Raw genomic sequence first — 14389 nt, forward strand, 5'->3', positions numbered from 1 at the left:
CAGAATGGGAGAAAATATTTGCAAATGATGCAACTGACAAGGGACTAATTTCCAAAATATACAAACAGCTCATACACCTTAATATCAAACAAATAAGCAACCCAAACAATAAATGGGCAGAAGACCTAAATAGACATCTCTCCAGGGAAGACATCCAAATGGCCAACAAGCACATGAAAAGATGCTCAACATCACTAATTGTTAGAGCAACGCAAATCAAAACAATGAGGTATCACCTCACACCAGTCAGAATGGCCATCATTAAAAAGTCTACGAATGACAAATGCCGGAGAGGGTGTGGAGAAAAAGGAATCCTCCTACACTGTTTGTGGGAATGTAAATTGGTGCAGCCACTATGGAGGACAGTATGGAGGTTCCTTAAAAAACTAGAAACAGACTTACCATATGATCCAGCAATCCCACTCCTGGGTATATATCCAGAGAAAAATGTAATTCAGAAAGACACACGCACTCCAATGTTCACACCAGTACTATTTACAATACCCAAGACATGGAAACAACCCAAATGTCCATTGACAGATGACTGGATAAAGAAGCCTGATGAAGCCAAGTTCACCTGTGGCAGTGGGAGCATCTATGATGACAGTTGAAGGAAAAGTTCCATGAGTTTATGAGAAAGCTGGTGTTCTCAGCTCCCCTGGCTTCCTTCCTGTCAGATTGATCCAGGGATGTGATGGAGGAAGGATCAAGGTGTGGATGGTTTCCATGTTGGTATCCTGGTTGCATCTGGTCTGTGGGATGCCTGTAAGAACTTAAAGGTGAGAATGGAGAGCCAGCAAGCAGGCCACAGATATCAGTTAAGAAAATGCTTCCACATATCCAGAACTTTTAGAAGAACTCTGATAAACCTAGCTGAACCCCTAGGAACTCAATAAAATGGTCGCTATATCTCATTTCAGGTGTGTTGAGGAGAGCTTAGGATAGTGAACTGAAATTTCAGGGGAAGGCTGAAGTGTGGCAAGCATAGTGGTTAACAGACATGGACAAGAGGACTCATCCGGAGGGACCTGTCCTGGCCCCCCTCCTGCCATGCCCCTCCCCTGGTCCTGCAGTTTGTAGGACCAGGGAGATGTGACCACCCAGCGCTTGTGCCCCCATCTCACCCACCAGACCCTGGACTCCCTGTTCACACAGACCCAAACCTGCTTCAAGGCTTTTAAGAGCCTCTCCCTGGGTCCATTCTCACAAAGGTGGTGCTACCATGGTGCACTCCCTAAGGCCCCGGTGGTTGGTGGCCAAGGGGTAGGTGTCCCTTGCAAGTTGAGAAAAAGGGAGCAGCCTTGACCTTGGGACAGTTGGCTTTGACAACACATCGTGGCACAGACCTAAGCCTGAGAATTCTAAATTTAAACTTGGCCTTCCAGGATGTTATATCAAATTAGGAGGATAGAACATATTTCAGCTCAGCTTAATTTATAATAAATATTAAGACATGGCACGGTACATAGCCCTCCATTTATATTCTTGCCTCTGGTTTTAACAAATGTTGGGCCCAGTGGTTAAAGGCATGTACTTCAGTATCAGATAGGCCTAAATTTAAAGATCTGGGCAAGCCATTTATTGGTTTATGTGCCTTCGACAGTTTGCTTGAGCTCTCTAATACCGATGTCAAGGCTCTTTCAGTTGTAATTAAGAGTATCCCAACTCAAACTGACAATCATAAACAGTAGTTTACTGGCTCTTATAACTGACAAGTCCAATGTGGCAACTTCAGGCATGTCTGGATCCAGCAGTCTAAACAAACAGCATCCTTAGCACGCAGTCTCTCTACATCTTTGGCTGCTCTCCCATGTTGTCTTCATTCTCAGGTGAGAATACACATAGTAACAACCTTACATTCTACTTACTTAGCAATCCCCGTAGAAAATTAAAGATATTTTCACTTTATAAAGTTCTGGCAGAGTTCAGGGATCTGCTGATTGGTTGTATGCCCACCTGGAGGGTCTGGGTCTATCCCCTGTTAAATCACACGGATTAAGGGTTGGGGAAGTGGTAGTTCACCAAATAAAAACGAAGATGTGGTTCGTTACTGGGAGAATGGCTGAGGCAAAAACAACAGTGAGCTGGTAGGGACCATGCTTAGCACTGTGTCAGCCACCAGTAATGTGACTAAGAAAACGAAAATGGACTCAAACTGGTTATTTATGAACAGAAAGCTGGCTATGAACAGAAAGCAAGTGGAAACCACACTCAATTTCCAAGTGCCCTGAACTCTGGGATCGGAGCTGGAAGCCTGAACAAATGAAGACATGGACCTACCATCACAATCTCAGAAGACATTCCCAGGTTTGTGTATATGCATCAAACTTTCAGTTGCTGTGGCTGATTCTGCAGTGCTGACCTATGCCCAGCAGTGGGCCTCAGCCTCAAGAGCTGTGTGCTGAAACCAAGCCATGCTCACCCGGAAGACTCATATTTCTGGAATTTTGTAGAGGAGTACATGAATCCCAAATTATTAAGCTTCTAGAATATGTGGCCAATTTGGGGCAGTTTTGGGTCTATGATATAAACTACCATCACTGATAACTCATCACTATAGTATGTGCTTCCTAGTTACCTCCTATAATCTCCAATTACAGAACATCTTTTAAATATTTATTACCTTAATTGAAATTGAGCCAGCATTATCAACGGGCCTTTAAATGCACACTTTTGTGGATTAAATATCTTTATCTATTTTTGATGACTGATAAAAATAATCTATATACCACCATTTTTAGTATTTCCCCAAATTTTTATTTTGAAAAATTTCAAACCCACATAAGTTGAAATAGTAATGTTTAAGGATTAATGCTGCTTTCACACACAAGGATTTTTTTATCAAAAAAACACATTGGCCTCTGGTCTACATTAATATCCAGGTAACTTCTCCATGCTTACAAGAGAAGTGAGAGGAGCTTTAGTGAGAGGCGCTTTCTGTCCTCAGGAAGTCTCTAATTTTTTGTAGTGCTTTCACTCATCTTGTTAGAAATTCACAGCCCTGAAAGGCACGCAGGACAAGATTTAGTCCCATTTTACAGATGAGGAAACAGACTCAGAGGGGTCAAGTGCTTTGTCTGCTCAAAGTCGTAAGTCAGTAAGTGCCCAGCTGAAACTGGAACTGAAGACTTCTGACTTCAGTAGCTCAACATTTGGAAGTTACTTCCTCTCCTGGATATACACTGAAAGTAAAGCCAGAGCCAGAGCCAAGCAGATATGCAAAGAAGTGTTTTAGTCTCCTTCTGACAATCAGAAAGCAAATATTCAACAGGACCCATGTGCATAGCATTATCAATCATCAGTCTGTTATTAGGAACAGAAAATCACAGTGGAAATTGGGAACATAAAACCACAGTACACAGAGGGTACTGAAATTTCTGTCAACTGCCCTGGTTTGAATTCTACATTTATTGAGTGCTTGCAGTATCCCAGGTAGTCTGGGATACAAAGCAAATCAAACAGACAAGGATTCTTGTGGAGCTCACATTCCAATGGGTTAATGAACAATCCAAAAGCTGCCAAAAGAGACTGTTGGACCACATCCTGCCCACATTAGTGTTTTGTTTGCTCCATACAGTGCTTAATTTTTTCTTTATAATAGATCACCAACTCCTACCTTTTCTGAAACAGACAACTTCTGTTGGATTCCTAAATAATAAGTAGCAACCACCCCTGCCCCTTATCCAGGACTTAGGCCCTTTAGAGATCACTTTAGTCCCCACCATTTCCTACTGTCTTACACCCAGACAACTGTGGCCCAATTCACACATTTATATTATCCACTTGACATCCATTAGCATTTAAGATGAAACCCCTGAAGCCAACAAATATCCAGACAAGGTAATTTCAGATAATATTAAGTAATATAAAATAAAATAAAATAAGCTAATGTGATATGATTGGTGGAAAGGGCTACTTCAGATTGGGTGGTCAGGGAGGGTCTCTCTGAAGCGTAACTGAAACTGAGAACGGAATTACGACAAACACAAGTCTGCCAACAGAAGAGAAAAATGCATCTAAGCAGAGAAAAACCTTGGCACAGGTCCCCCCAGAGCAAGAGTGGGGTGGCTGGGAGAGTGGTAACAAGACCACAGAGGAAGGAAGAAGCCAGATTATATAGATCCGGGTAGGCCATGGTAAGAATTTTGGATTTTATTCCAAGTGTGATGGGAATCCTTTGGAGGATTTTAACTTGGGAACAATGTGACCTGGTTTACATTTTCAAAAGATCACTCTAGTACATAGAAAAATTACTTAACAAGGCAAGAGAGGAAGCAGGGAAGCCAATGAGGACGCTATATTCTAGTAGTCCAGTAGGTGACAGTGGCTAGAACCAGGATGGTTAACAGAGAAGATGGAGAGAGGTAGCAGATTCAGAAAATACCTGGAATGTAACCAAAAGAATTTTCTGATGGAGTGGGTACTAGTAGTGTAGTAAGGTAGTGGAAGTAGTGAAAAGAGAGTAATTAAGGATAACTCCAAGGTTGTGACTTTTCAAACATTTATATGAGTTAGGGGTCACTAGGGGAGGTCCCAGTTTTAAAGAGAGGGAGTAAGAATTTATTTTGGATGAATAAATTTTGCCTAGGCTTAAGTCTTCCTAGATTCCTCATTTCCCTTACCTCTCACATCCACGCAGTCCTCAAAGTCCAAAAATTTGAACTTCTAAATACTGAATCTGCTATCAAAATCAACCCCTTAACTTCATACCCATTGCCTCTGTCCTGACTCAGTCCTCTTGCCTTGACTTTTGCAACAGCCTCCTTCAGCTATGAATAAACTAACAAGAAGCACTTCATAGACATGTGTACCTTTCTCCCACCAGCCATCTCTGATGGCAGAGATCATGTCCTAATTCACATTTATCTCCAGTGCCCAGTGCTGTGCTGGGCACAGAGTAGGCACTCAAATGTCTGATGAAATGATCAGAGGTTCTCCTCAAACAGGATATAACCTCATGAGAGACAGAGTCACCTTCTGATTATGATTCCTCTGCACAACTTAAATCAGAGCCAAATATTCTCCGTTTTACAAATGAGAAAACTGAGGCACAGAATGAAATCCCTTAATTACTTTTTGATGGAGTTAGATGCTTTGCCTGGATTAAGGTAATCTTTTCCCTGAAGCCATACCACAGTTCTGGAATTGGAAGATATCCCAATCTCCCACTCCTCAAAACTGCTGGTTAGTATTCAGGTGTTCCCTAGGCTTTGCTTCCACAGTTACAAACTTCTTTGGATACCAGGGTGTGTTGCTACAAGGTCAAAAACCATGTTCTCTCTCTCTTCTAATTACCACTCTCCTCAGTGTCTGGTGAAGTTAGATTCTACTCCTTGGTCCCAGGAAAAAGAGAAGCACCTTGGTTATTAGCCTGGGAGGTCAAGTAAGGCCAGGAGTCACAACCAGCAAGGAAAGAGAGAGATCTAAGTAGGCAAGAATAGTTTCAATGGGAAAAAGGAAAGAGGAGCCACCATTAAGAAAATCAGAACACTCCTTTCAAGGGTTCCAGCTGGGGAGTACCCGGGAAAAGTGGCAGCAGTCGTGGCAGCAGAAGGCCAGCTCCTTTCTGCTGTCCCTCCCAGAGTCATTTCTTCAAGGCACCCAGGCTCTTCAGGGCCTCCTGGGCCTGAGTCAGCTGTTGCTGCAGCCTCTGGCGGGTGCTCTCATTGGAGGCCCGCTTCAGGAGGCCCTGCATTTCTTCCACTACTGCCCGGTAGCCAGGGGTGTTGTGGAGGAGCCGCACTGCCCGGTCCCCACAGGAGGCCAGAAGCCGGCCAGTGATGTCAAAGGACAAGTCAGTGATATACTCCCCATGGACCTGCTCAAAGCACTCCTCCTTCTCACCCCGCCGGGTATTATAGAGATGAATACTGCTGCCACTGGCCAAAGCCAAGACCTGGGCGTCAGGGGAGAGAGCCAGGCGACAAGACATGGTGCTCGCTTCTTCAAAGCGGCCTGTCCTCAGCAAGTAGGGGTCCTGCTGCTTCTTGTATTCCACATCTGTGTCCCACAGTTTCCACGTACCATCCTTGGAGACAGAGGCCATCCTGCAGCATGGAAAATCATGGCTCTAGCCCAACACACCCTGGAGCGGAGGGCACTGGGATAGCTTTAGGGACTCCAGCTAGGAAGCCAGTTCCATTGCTATGGGCCTGCTGAGGGCCAGGTACCCCACCCACTTCAGAGCTGCTGCAGAGAATGGCAGAAGGATCCTGGCTGCCCAGAGAGAGGCTGAGGGCCATTGGTAAGAAATCAGGATTCACTCACCTCCGGGAGTCATTGGAGAAAGCAAAGAAGTGGACGGCTGCAGAGTGGCCCTTCAGTTCAAAAGCTCGCACAACCTCCTGGAATTCCCCTTTTTTCCCAAAGCAGACTTCCCAAACTTTTACATCTGGGGTGAAGCCACACGAGGCCACAAACCTGCCATACAAACCAGGTTTCTTTAAAACTTAATTTTAAGCATCTTTTTCTGCAAACCCAGTAAACTTTTTTCCTGAGAAAGTTAATCGTGTATCTAAATAACATAAGACCTCATAGCTGTGCTAAAATATATATAGTACCCCCACTTCAACCTTTTAAAAACTATAGATGAAGAAATAGAGACTGAGGACTTGAATCTAGGTGTCCTGATTCCATACTGTATGCGCTTTCTGCTCTTTGAAGCTGGCTCTCTGCTCTGTCACTAGCCTTCAGCCCCAGCCTCTGCCCCAGGCAGCCTCATCTGCCCATCCAGATGCCAAAGTCCCTCCGTCCTCACCTGCTACAGGGGGATATAGCAGCATATGTATTGTTCATCTGGTTGGTGTTGATGGTAGACAGCACCTGACCTTTCAGATTCCAGATGAGGATAGTTGTGTCACTGGAAGCAGTCATGATGAACTTCCCTGAGGGGTGAGGGGAGTGACATGAGCTGAGGTCAATGACCTGACTGTCACTTGCCAAGGAGACACTTATGAAGGCCTCTGTCTCAAGGATCCATGCTCCCCTCCTGAGCCAAAGGTTGCCACAGATAAGGAAGGATTTGGCTGAAGACTGTGGCTATTACCTGCCTTCCCTGGAGACCTGCTGTGGCTCCCAGGACCCCAGGAGAGTCCAGAGCCAGAGCCCCTTTCGTCATGCTGGGGCTGAGCACAACTTTCAGGCTGCACTGAATCATTCAGTAAATATAACTGGGTCCATTCTCTTGTGTTGGGCAAGCTCTACCCTCTGACTGCCTCTTACCTGTGTCAGCAATGCCAATGTTGACAATGGGTGCCTTGTGCCTTTTAGGAAAGTCCTCTGGGGTGGCTGTGAATATATAGCCCCCATCCTCTCGCTTGGTCATCTTGAAGACACGGAGGGTGTCTCCATTGGCCAGCCAGACGATGAAGGCTCTAGAGACAAGAAGCAGACAAGTCTCTCACTCCTTTGAACATGGAGACCTGTGTGTTCCAGATTCTGTGCTAGGCGGGCTTTGAGGAAGATCAAGACCTCCCTTCAGGACCTATAGTCTAGCCTCACAACGTAACCCCTTGGTTCAAAATGTCTTAAAACTCCTTAGAAGGTACGACTCTCATAGCTCTGGCTCCTTTAGCTTCTCTCTAGGGTTTAGAAAACCATCACAGCTTCCAAAACTAATCTAGAAGCCAGGCTTTGGTACTTCCCAAGTAAAAACAGATCTCCCTCTCTCTGCTTCCTTCCTATGTAGCTACATAGCCCTCCAGGGAGCTCCAGGCAATATTCAAGCTGTCTGGATGTTCCCTTTCTGCCACCACAAGGGAGACCCTGGGTCCCCCCTCACTATCCCAAATGAGGTATGGGAAGGACATAAGCCTGGGTCAGGGCTTCTGCAGGCAAACCTGAGGCTCCATCCTGTCCCACCTGCAGTCAGGGCTGAAGCGCACCAGGATGGCATGGTCCAGCTCCACATTTGCTCTCATGCTACGGTGTTCCCTATGCAGGAAGTCCTTGGTGCTCCAGATGCGGATGGTACGATCATCTGCACAGGTGGCCAGGTACTTGCCATTGCTGCTAAAGTCCATGCAAGATATGTTCCCACTGTGGCTCTAGGGGAAGGGTTGCAGGAAGTATGAACAGGAGCCCCTTGGGCAGATGGGGAAACCCAACTCGCAGCCGTGACTCCAGGGCCCTACTGCTCAGATTAACAGCAAGCTGCTGATGGGATGCGATGAGAAGGGATAGGATGGGGCATCCCTGATCGTGGTCAGAGGCAGTGGGGTCTGTAATATGCACAGAACACTACAAAGGAAAAGTCTGCGGGGGTGTGGGTCTTCGTATACATGTTCTGTGCATGGGTACCCATGTACCTTCAATGCTGCAGCCAGAAGGCGGTGGGTGAAGTTGTGTTGTTGAGGCTTCTCCTTGCGAATCCGCTGCTGTTTTTGCTTCTTGGATTTCAAGGACTTGTCAGGTGGAAATCCATTTGCTTTCTGGCCTATAAGGAAGGGCCATGTCATCCATCCATTCACTCAATAAGCACTTACTGACCACCTATGATTGGCCAGGCATTGAATGGAGGCGTAAGAGATGACCAGATATGACCCTTGTCCTCAAGGAGAGTGATGTGGGAAAAAATAGAGGCTTTGGAATCAGACCTGGGTTTGGACCTGTGTCTCTACTCCTAAGTGAGCTTGAGGAGGCCGCCTGCTGCTGCTGTATGTAACGTTAACTATAACCATATAACCATAACCTCAGTGCACATTAGAAAAGGCACCCTCTCTGGTCTGACACAGCTCAGTGGGTACACAGTACGGCCAGCAGAGTGCAGATTCTTGGCCACACATATCTAAGTAGGGAATAAAGTGCACAATGGAATCTGGTGGCCCTGGTCTTGGGTAAGTTACTTAATTGCTCTGAGCTTTTGTTTCTTTAACGAGAACTCAAGAATTGGGTGAGATAATATATACAAAATGATAAGCAGAGTACCCAACACAAGCATTAAAAGGCTCAAAGGAATCCCAGGGAGAACCCAGGCAGGAGAGGTAGTGAACATGAGGTGGGCACCTACTCTGTGCCGGAAATGGTGCCAGTCACTTTTGTATATAATAACTAATTTAATTGAGAATCAGGCCAGAAGCAAAGTTGGCAGGTGTTAGATGGCTACAGATGCTCCTTAATTCCTACAAGAAGAAAACTCCTGAGGCCACATACAAAGACAAATCTGCCCTCTGCTTGCCGTTTCAGCCCTTACAAGCCCTCTCTTCTCCCCTCACACTACAGTCGAACCAAATTCTGTTTCAGAAGTGCTCCGCTTCATTCTTCCTCTCTTGGTCTCCTGGCAAACTCTTAGACGTCAATCCTTGAATACTCTACCTCGTGTGTTCCCTACTGGATCCCCAATCGAATAAAGCAGGGCTGACCACTCCCACCCTTGGGTTTCCTGTTTCTAAATACTTACCTTTTTATGAAACCTACTATACTGCATTTTTCACTTACATTTTCAGATATACTTCCTTACCCAACAGTGGACTCCCTAAAGAAAAAGGCCCCAAAGCCTACAGAGGTAGTAGGTATTGCATGTCGGGGAACCAGGGCCTTCACAAATGAATGTCCGCTTCCCCCTCCCCATTTTCATAAAATAACAAGGAGCGAGCTTGCGAGTTTACAAGCGCTCTCGCAGCGGTCCCGCGGAGAAGCTGAGACTCCGAGGGAAGAAGACGGCTTGGCCTCCGCTGCCGCGCTGTCGGTGGCAGCGAGGGACCCAAGTTCTAACGGGCTGTCTGGAAGGGGGGCGACCACCCCGACGAGGAGGCACCTCGTCTCGGGAAACCATACTTATTTCCCAAGAGGAGAAACTGAGGCGGAGGGGTGGTCTCTGGCACCCCTGCAGGCCCAAACGGCAGGTCGGACCCCGGAGAGGCCGGGAGCGAGGTCCCCGTAGGTCGCCCCTACCCGCCCCCGCCCCACTAACCGGCGGACCCGCCGCATGTCTCCTCCTCCGCGCGCAACCACCCCCGCGCTACCGCCGCCGTCGCCATCAGGGCCAGCAGCCCAAGCAGCAGCGACAGCCCCATCAGCTCCGGCATCTGCAGCAGCTCCATGTTGGCAATACCGCCGCCACCTCAGCGTCTAGCTACGCGGGCGCCTGCACGTCTCCACGGGGTCGCGCACGCACGCGGGGCGGAACCTGGCCGTTGGTGCGCCTCGAGGGGCGGGGCCTGGCCGTTGGCACGTCTCGAGGGGCGGAGCCTGGCCGTTGGTGTGTCTTGAGAAGCGGAGCCTGGCCGTTGGCGTGTCCAGGGGGCGGGGTCTGGTCTTTAGCGAGTCCAGAGGGGCGGGGCCTGATCGTTAAGCTTCCGAAGGGCAGGGCCTGGCAGTTTAAGACGGTCTAGCCATTGAGGCTGTGTTGCCGCGGAGGGTGGGCGGCGAGAAATGCAGGCCCTGCTTCGGCCTCCCCTTGAATAATTTAATGATAATCATTATTAAAGGCGTTATTCCAGCCGTCATCACACGATCCTTTCAAGGAGGCAAGGCGGGGATTATTACTCCCATTTGACTGGTGGGAAAGTCTTCTTAGTATCGGGGAATTCAGATGGGCGTTTACTCTTAATGGAGAAAGGACAGGATCGTCCTGAAATTGGGGGGTGGGGGGCTGGGGCACAGCCTCAGCAAAGACTTGAGAAGGACGATGCTCTAGGTAGACAGGGCATGGGCAAAAGTAAAAAGTAGCAGGTAAGATTGGAAATGTCTGGAGGGCCTTGAGTGCCAGCTCAAACCAGCACACAGAGTAGCCTCTGCTGGTTATTTCGGTGTGAGATAGCTCAAAATCAGTGCCTTGGAGATTCTCCAGATGGACTAGTGTGTGCCAAGGCCAAGGGCAGAAGGAAAACCAAGAGGTGGTTACAAGGATCCAAGAAGGAGGTGATAAGGGCTTGGGGGTGGACTGGAGAGTGGAAAGGAAGTTGAAAAGATTAAGAAGACACTTTTGATTTTGAAAAAAATGAGCAGGAAGATTCCATGTACCCTTCACCAAGGTTCTCCCAGTAGTAACATCTTGCATCGCTATAATGCAATATCAAAGCCAAGAAATTTGCATTGATACAATCTACAGAGTTTATTCACATTTCACCAGAAAAGAGATGTTCTGAAAGACTAATGATAGAATCTGGACCAGACCTGCTTAGCTGGAGAGGGAATGTTTCCAGAACAGGCTTGCTCCATGGGCCTCCCAGCCCCACAACTCAGAGAGAGTCGAAGTACCAGGGTTAGGGATGCCAGATTTAAACATCTCCATAGCCACCAGGGAGCCTTTCCTGACAGTGCAGCCCTTCTGGCCTTGAGAAGGACCCTGTGAGGACAGAGGCTGCTGCAGAGACTAGATGACAGTAAGACTCATTCACAACTTCGGGTGAGGAAACAGATCCAGTCAAAGAGCAAATGAAGTGGCCTCACTTCCTTCCCTTTTGTCCTTGCTGAGGGGAGAAGGGGGGATTGGCATGGACTCAGCTGTGGGCAGTGGGGTGGGGATGGCTGGGAGGAGGTGTCCAGAGCACCCTGGAGCTTTTCCTCCATAATCTGCTATTTAGAACTGTGGGCCCAGCCATGAAGCTAGAGACAAAGCTGTCTTTTTTTTTTTTTTTCGTATAGCTAGATGCTATTTTGTTTATGTCTTACTTAGAAATTTGCATCTGTGATCATGAGTTTAATTTTCCTTTCTTTCAATGTCTTTATTATTTGGGGGAAGGGAATTAGGTTTATTTAAATACTGGAAAGGGTGTGGAGAAAAGGGAACCCTCCTACACTGTTGGTGGGAAGGTATTTTGGTGCAGTCATTATGGAAAACATTATGGAGATTCCTTAAAAAACTAAAAACAGACTTACCATATGATCCCACAATCCCATTCCTGGGCATATATCTGGAGAAAAGTCTAATTTGAATAGATACATGCACCCCAATGTTCATAGCACTATTTACAAAAGCCAAGACATGGAAGCAACCCAAATGCCCATTGACAGATGACTGGATAAAGAAGATGTGGTATGTATACACAATGGAATACTACTCAGCCATAAAAATGCCATTTGCAGCAACATGGATAGACCTAGAGATTAACATACTAAGTGAAGTAAGCCATAAAAAGAAAAATACTATATAATATCACTTATATGTGGAATCTAAAAATGACACAAGTGAACTTATTTATAAAACAAACTGACTCACAGACGTAGAAAACAAATTTATGGTTATCAGAGGGGAAAGGGGATGGGGACAGATAAATTGGGAGTTCAGGATTTGCAGATACTAACTACTATATGTAAAATACTATATGTAAAATAGATAAACATCAAGGTCCTATAATGAAAAGCAGAAACTCTGAAGTCAGATAGTCTGGGTGGGCACAGGGAACTATATTCAATACCTTGTAATAGCCTATAATGAAAAAGAATGTGAAAAGGAATATATATGTAAAATTGAATCATTTTATGCTGTAACCAGAAATTAACACAACCTTGAAAACTAACTGTATTTAAATCGAAAAAAAAAAAAAAGAGAGTGAGTGTATGTAAAGATGATGTTCTATTTGGAATAGTGCAGTGGCCATGGGGATAGATGCTTATGAGGTCAACTGGCCAGGCCTTGGTAACAGACACCACAGGGCAGCAGGGTATGGGGAAGAGCCAAAGATGACTGTTTCTTGTTTCCACAAGTGTCTAGATGGTGGTGCCCTTCCTAGGCATGGGGAGCAGAGGAAGGTTCCAGTTGGAGGGGGAAGACTATGTGCTTCAGTCTTGAAAATGATGAGTTCTATTTTGGCTCCTTCAAGGTTAAGGATGCTGTGGAACATTCAGATGGAGGGCTCAGGGTGGCAGTCAGATATGTGATTGTGTAGTTCTGGGGAAAGGACAGTGCAGATACAGAATAGAGAGCCCTCAGCAGAGGGGCCGGAGGGGATGGCATTGCTGAGTCTTGCCCGAGAGTGAGATGGGAAGTGGGCCGAGGAAGGGACAGGTGGAAGAAGAGTCTCCCAGAGCAGGAACTGAGAAGATGCTGTCAGGATGAAGGAGGGCCTGGGAGAAGTCTGGATTTGCTGGGAAAGCTTGGTTCAAGGAGGAGGTCCAAGGGCCCAGGAGAAGGCAAGAAAAGGACGGCAAAGTGTTGGTTTTGGATTTGGCAACAAGGGAGTCAGGTGAGCCAGGGCAGGGGTGAAGCTGGGGCAGAAGGGGGAGGGAGAAGGAGCCCAAAGGCAGGAGTGGGAGGGGAGGAGGGAGCAGGTGTAGATGACTCTCTCAAGGGAAGGTGGCATCTAGAGGGGACGCAGGGTCAAGGGGAAGTCATATGAGGACCTTCCTGGCAGGGTGCATGGGTGAACACAGCGGAGCACAGACTGAGAAGATTTTACCTTTTAGAGAGCCTCTTGTCTGCAGCAGCACTTAAAAGCTAGGTACACCTGTCACCCGCCCAGTAGAAAGTGGCTAAAAGCAGAAACTCTGAAGTCAGTCTGGGTGGGCACTCTGCTAACTTGGGCTAATCTCTCTGTACCTCAATTTTTCACCTGTAAAGTGGGGACAATAGTAGTCATTATGCTAACTCTCTCTTCGTGTTACATGCCAGGCACTGTTGTAAGTGCTTTGTGTATACTTACCCCTCAGGCCTCACAACAGGCCTATAGATGTAGGTGTCATGAGGATTAAGGGACTGAATATACATAAAGTGCTTAGAATCGTGCTTGGCACGTGGTAAAAACTAGATCAGTGTCCAGTTATGAATGTTCTTGTTATTAGTATTCTACACAAATGCGGGAAATCAAAGCCCCCAGAAGACCATCTGCTCTTTCTAGCCTACAAACATCTTCAGAAGATTCTGAGGACATGAGAGGATTCAGACTCGCCAGGCTTGAGTGTCAGCTCATTGGAGAGGAGAGGGATGCAGCGGTAAGCAAAATCCCCAGAACCAGGACCAGTGCCTGGTCCAGAGCAGTCCCAGGAAATATTTGTTAAATGGATCAATGAAAGGATCAATGAAGGACTGGGGCCATTTACCCAGCTCCCCATCTGCAGTATCAGCTCCTTCTAAGATATCCTGATGCAGTGGCTGCCCACCCTCTGCTTGCATCTCACACCGTGGGGCAGTCACTACCCTCTGGGGCAGCATTTTCTTCTGGATGATTCCAATGGAAGGCCCTGTCACCCCCACTCCCTGGTCCCAGATCTGCCCTCCTCTAACGTAGAAGGTGGTGAGCCTCTCTGAACCTCCTCCTGGCCACAGAGGGAGGATTTCCAGGATGAGTGTCTGTCCTCTCTCGCCTGGATGACAGCAATACCTGAAACTGACCCCTCACGTCCTATTCTCAACTCAGCACCCAGAGGGATCCTGTTGAGAAGTTACATCTGATTTTGTCCTGCCTCCACTCAAAACCCTCCAGGGGCTTCCAGCTCAGAGGACAAGCTG

The 14389-nt window shown here is 47.0% G+C and overlaps 1 protein-coding gene across 1 annotated transcript; it reads right to left on the minus strand.

Annotated features, from left to right (window-relative positions):
- Window positions 1–3369: 3369 nt before the first annotated feature.
- On the minus strand, window positions 3370–14333 carry TBL2 (transducin beta like 2). Its single transcript, XM_010972345.3, has 7 exons — window positions 9911–14333; window positions 8307–8434; window positions 7861–8045; window positions 7222–7373; window positions 6758–6884; window positions 6268–6420; window positions 3370–6047 (listed from the first exon to the last, which is right to left on the minus strand). The coding sequence occupies exons 1-7, from the start codon at window positions 10038–10040 to the stop codon at window positions 5585–5587; spliced, it is 1338 nt and encodes a 445-aa protein (XP_010970647.1). The 5' UTR covers window positions 10041–14333; the 3' UTR covers window positions 3370–5584.
- Window positions 14334–14389: the final 56 nt, after the last annotated feature.

The sequence above is a fragment of the Camelus bactrianus genome, chromosome 18, assembly GCF_048773025.1.
Source record: "Camelus bactrianus isolate YW-2024 breed Bactrian camel chromosome 18, ASM4877302v1, whole genome shotgun sequence".
Classification (NCBI taxonomy): Eukaryota; Metazoa; Chordata; class Mammalia; order Artiodactyla; family Camelidae; genus Camelus; species Camelus bactrianus.

What these genes read in the sequence shown, in the direction of transcription:
- TBL2 (XM_010972345.3), bottom strand. Translation starts at nt 10,040, where the DNA reads ATGGAGCTGCTGCAGATGCCGGAGCTGATGGGGCTGTCGCTGCTGCTT. An exon ending in TTCTGGCTGCAGCATTGAAG is followed by an intron (nt 8,046 to 8,306) that starts GTACATGGGTAC and finishes CCCTTCCCCTAG; the next exon opens with AGCCACAGTGGGAACATATC. An exon ending in CGCTTCAGCCCTGACTGCAG is followed by an intron (nt 7,374 to 7,860) that starts GTGGGACAGGAT and finishes TCTTGTCTCTAG; the next exon opens with AGCCTTCATCGTCTGGCTGG.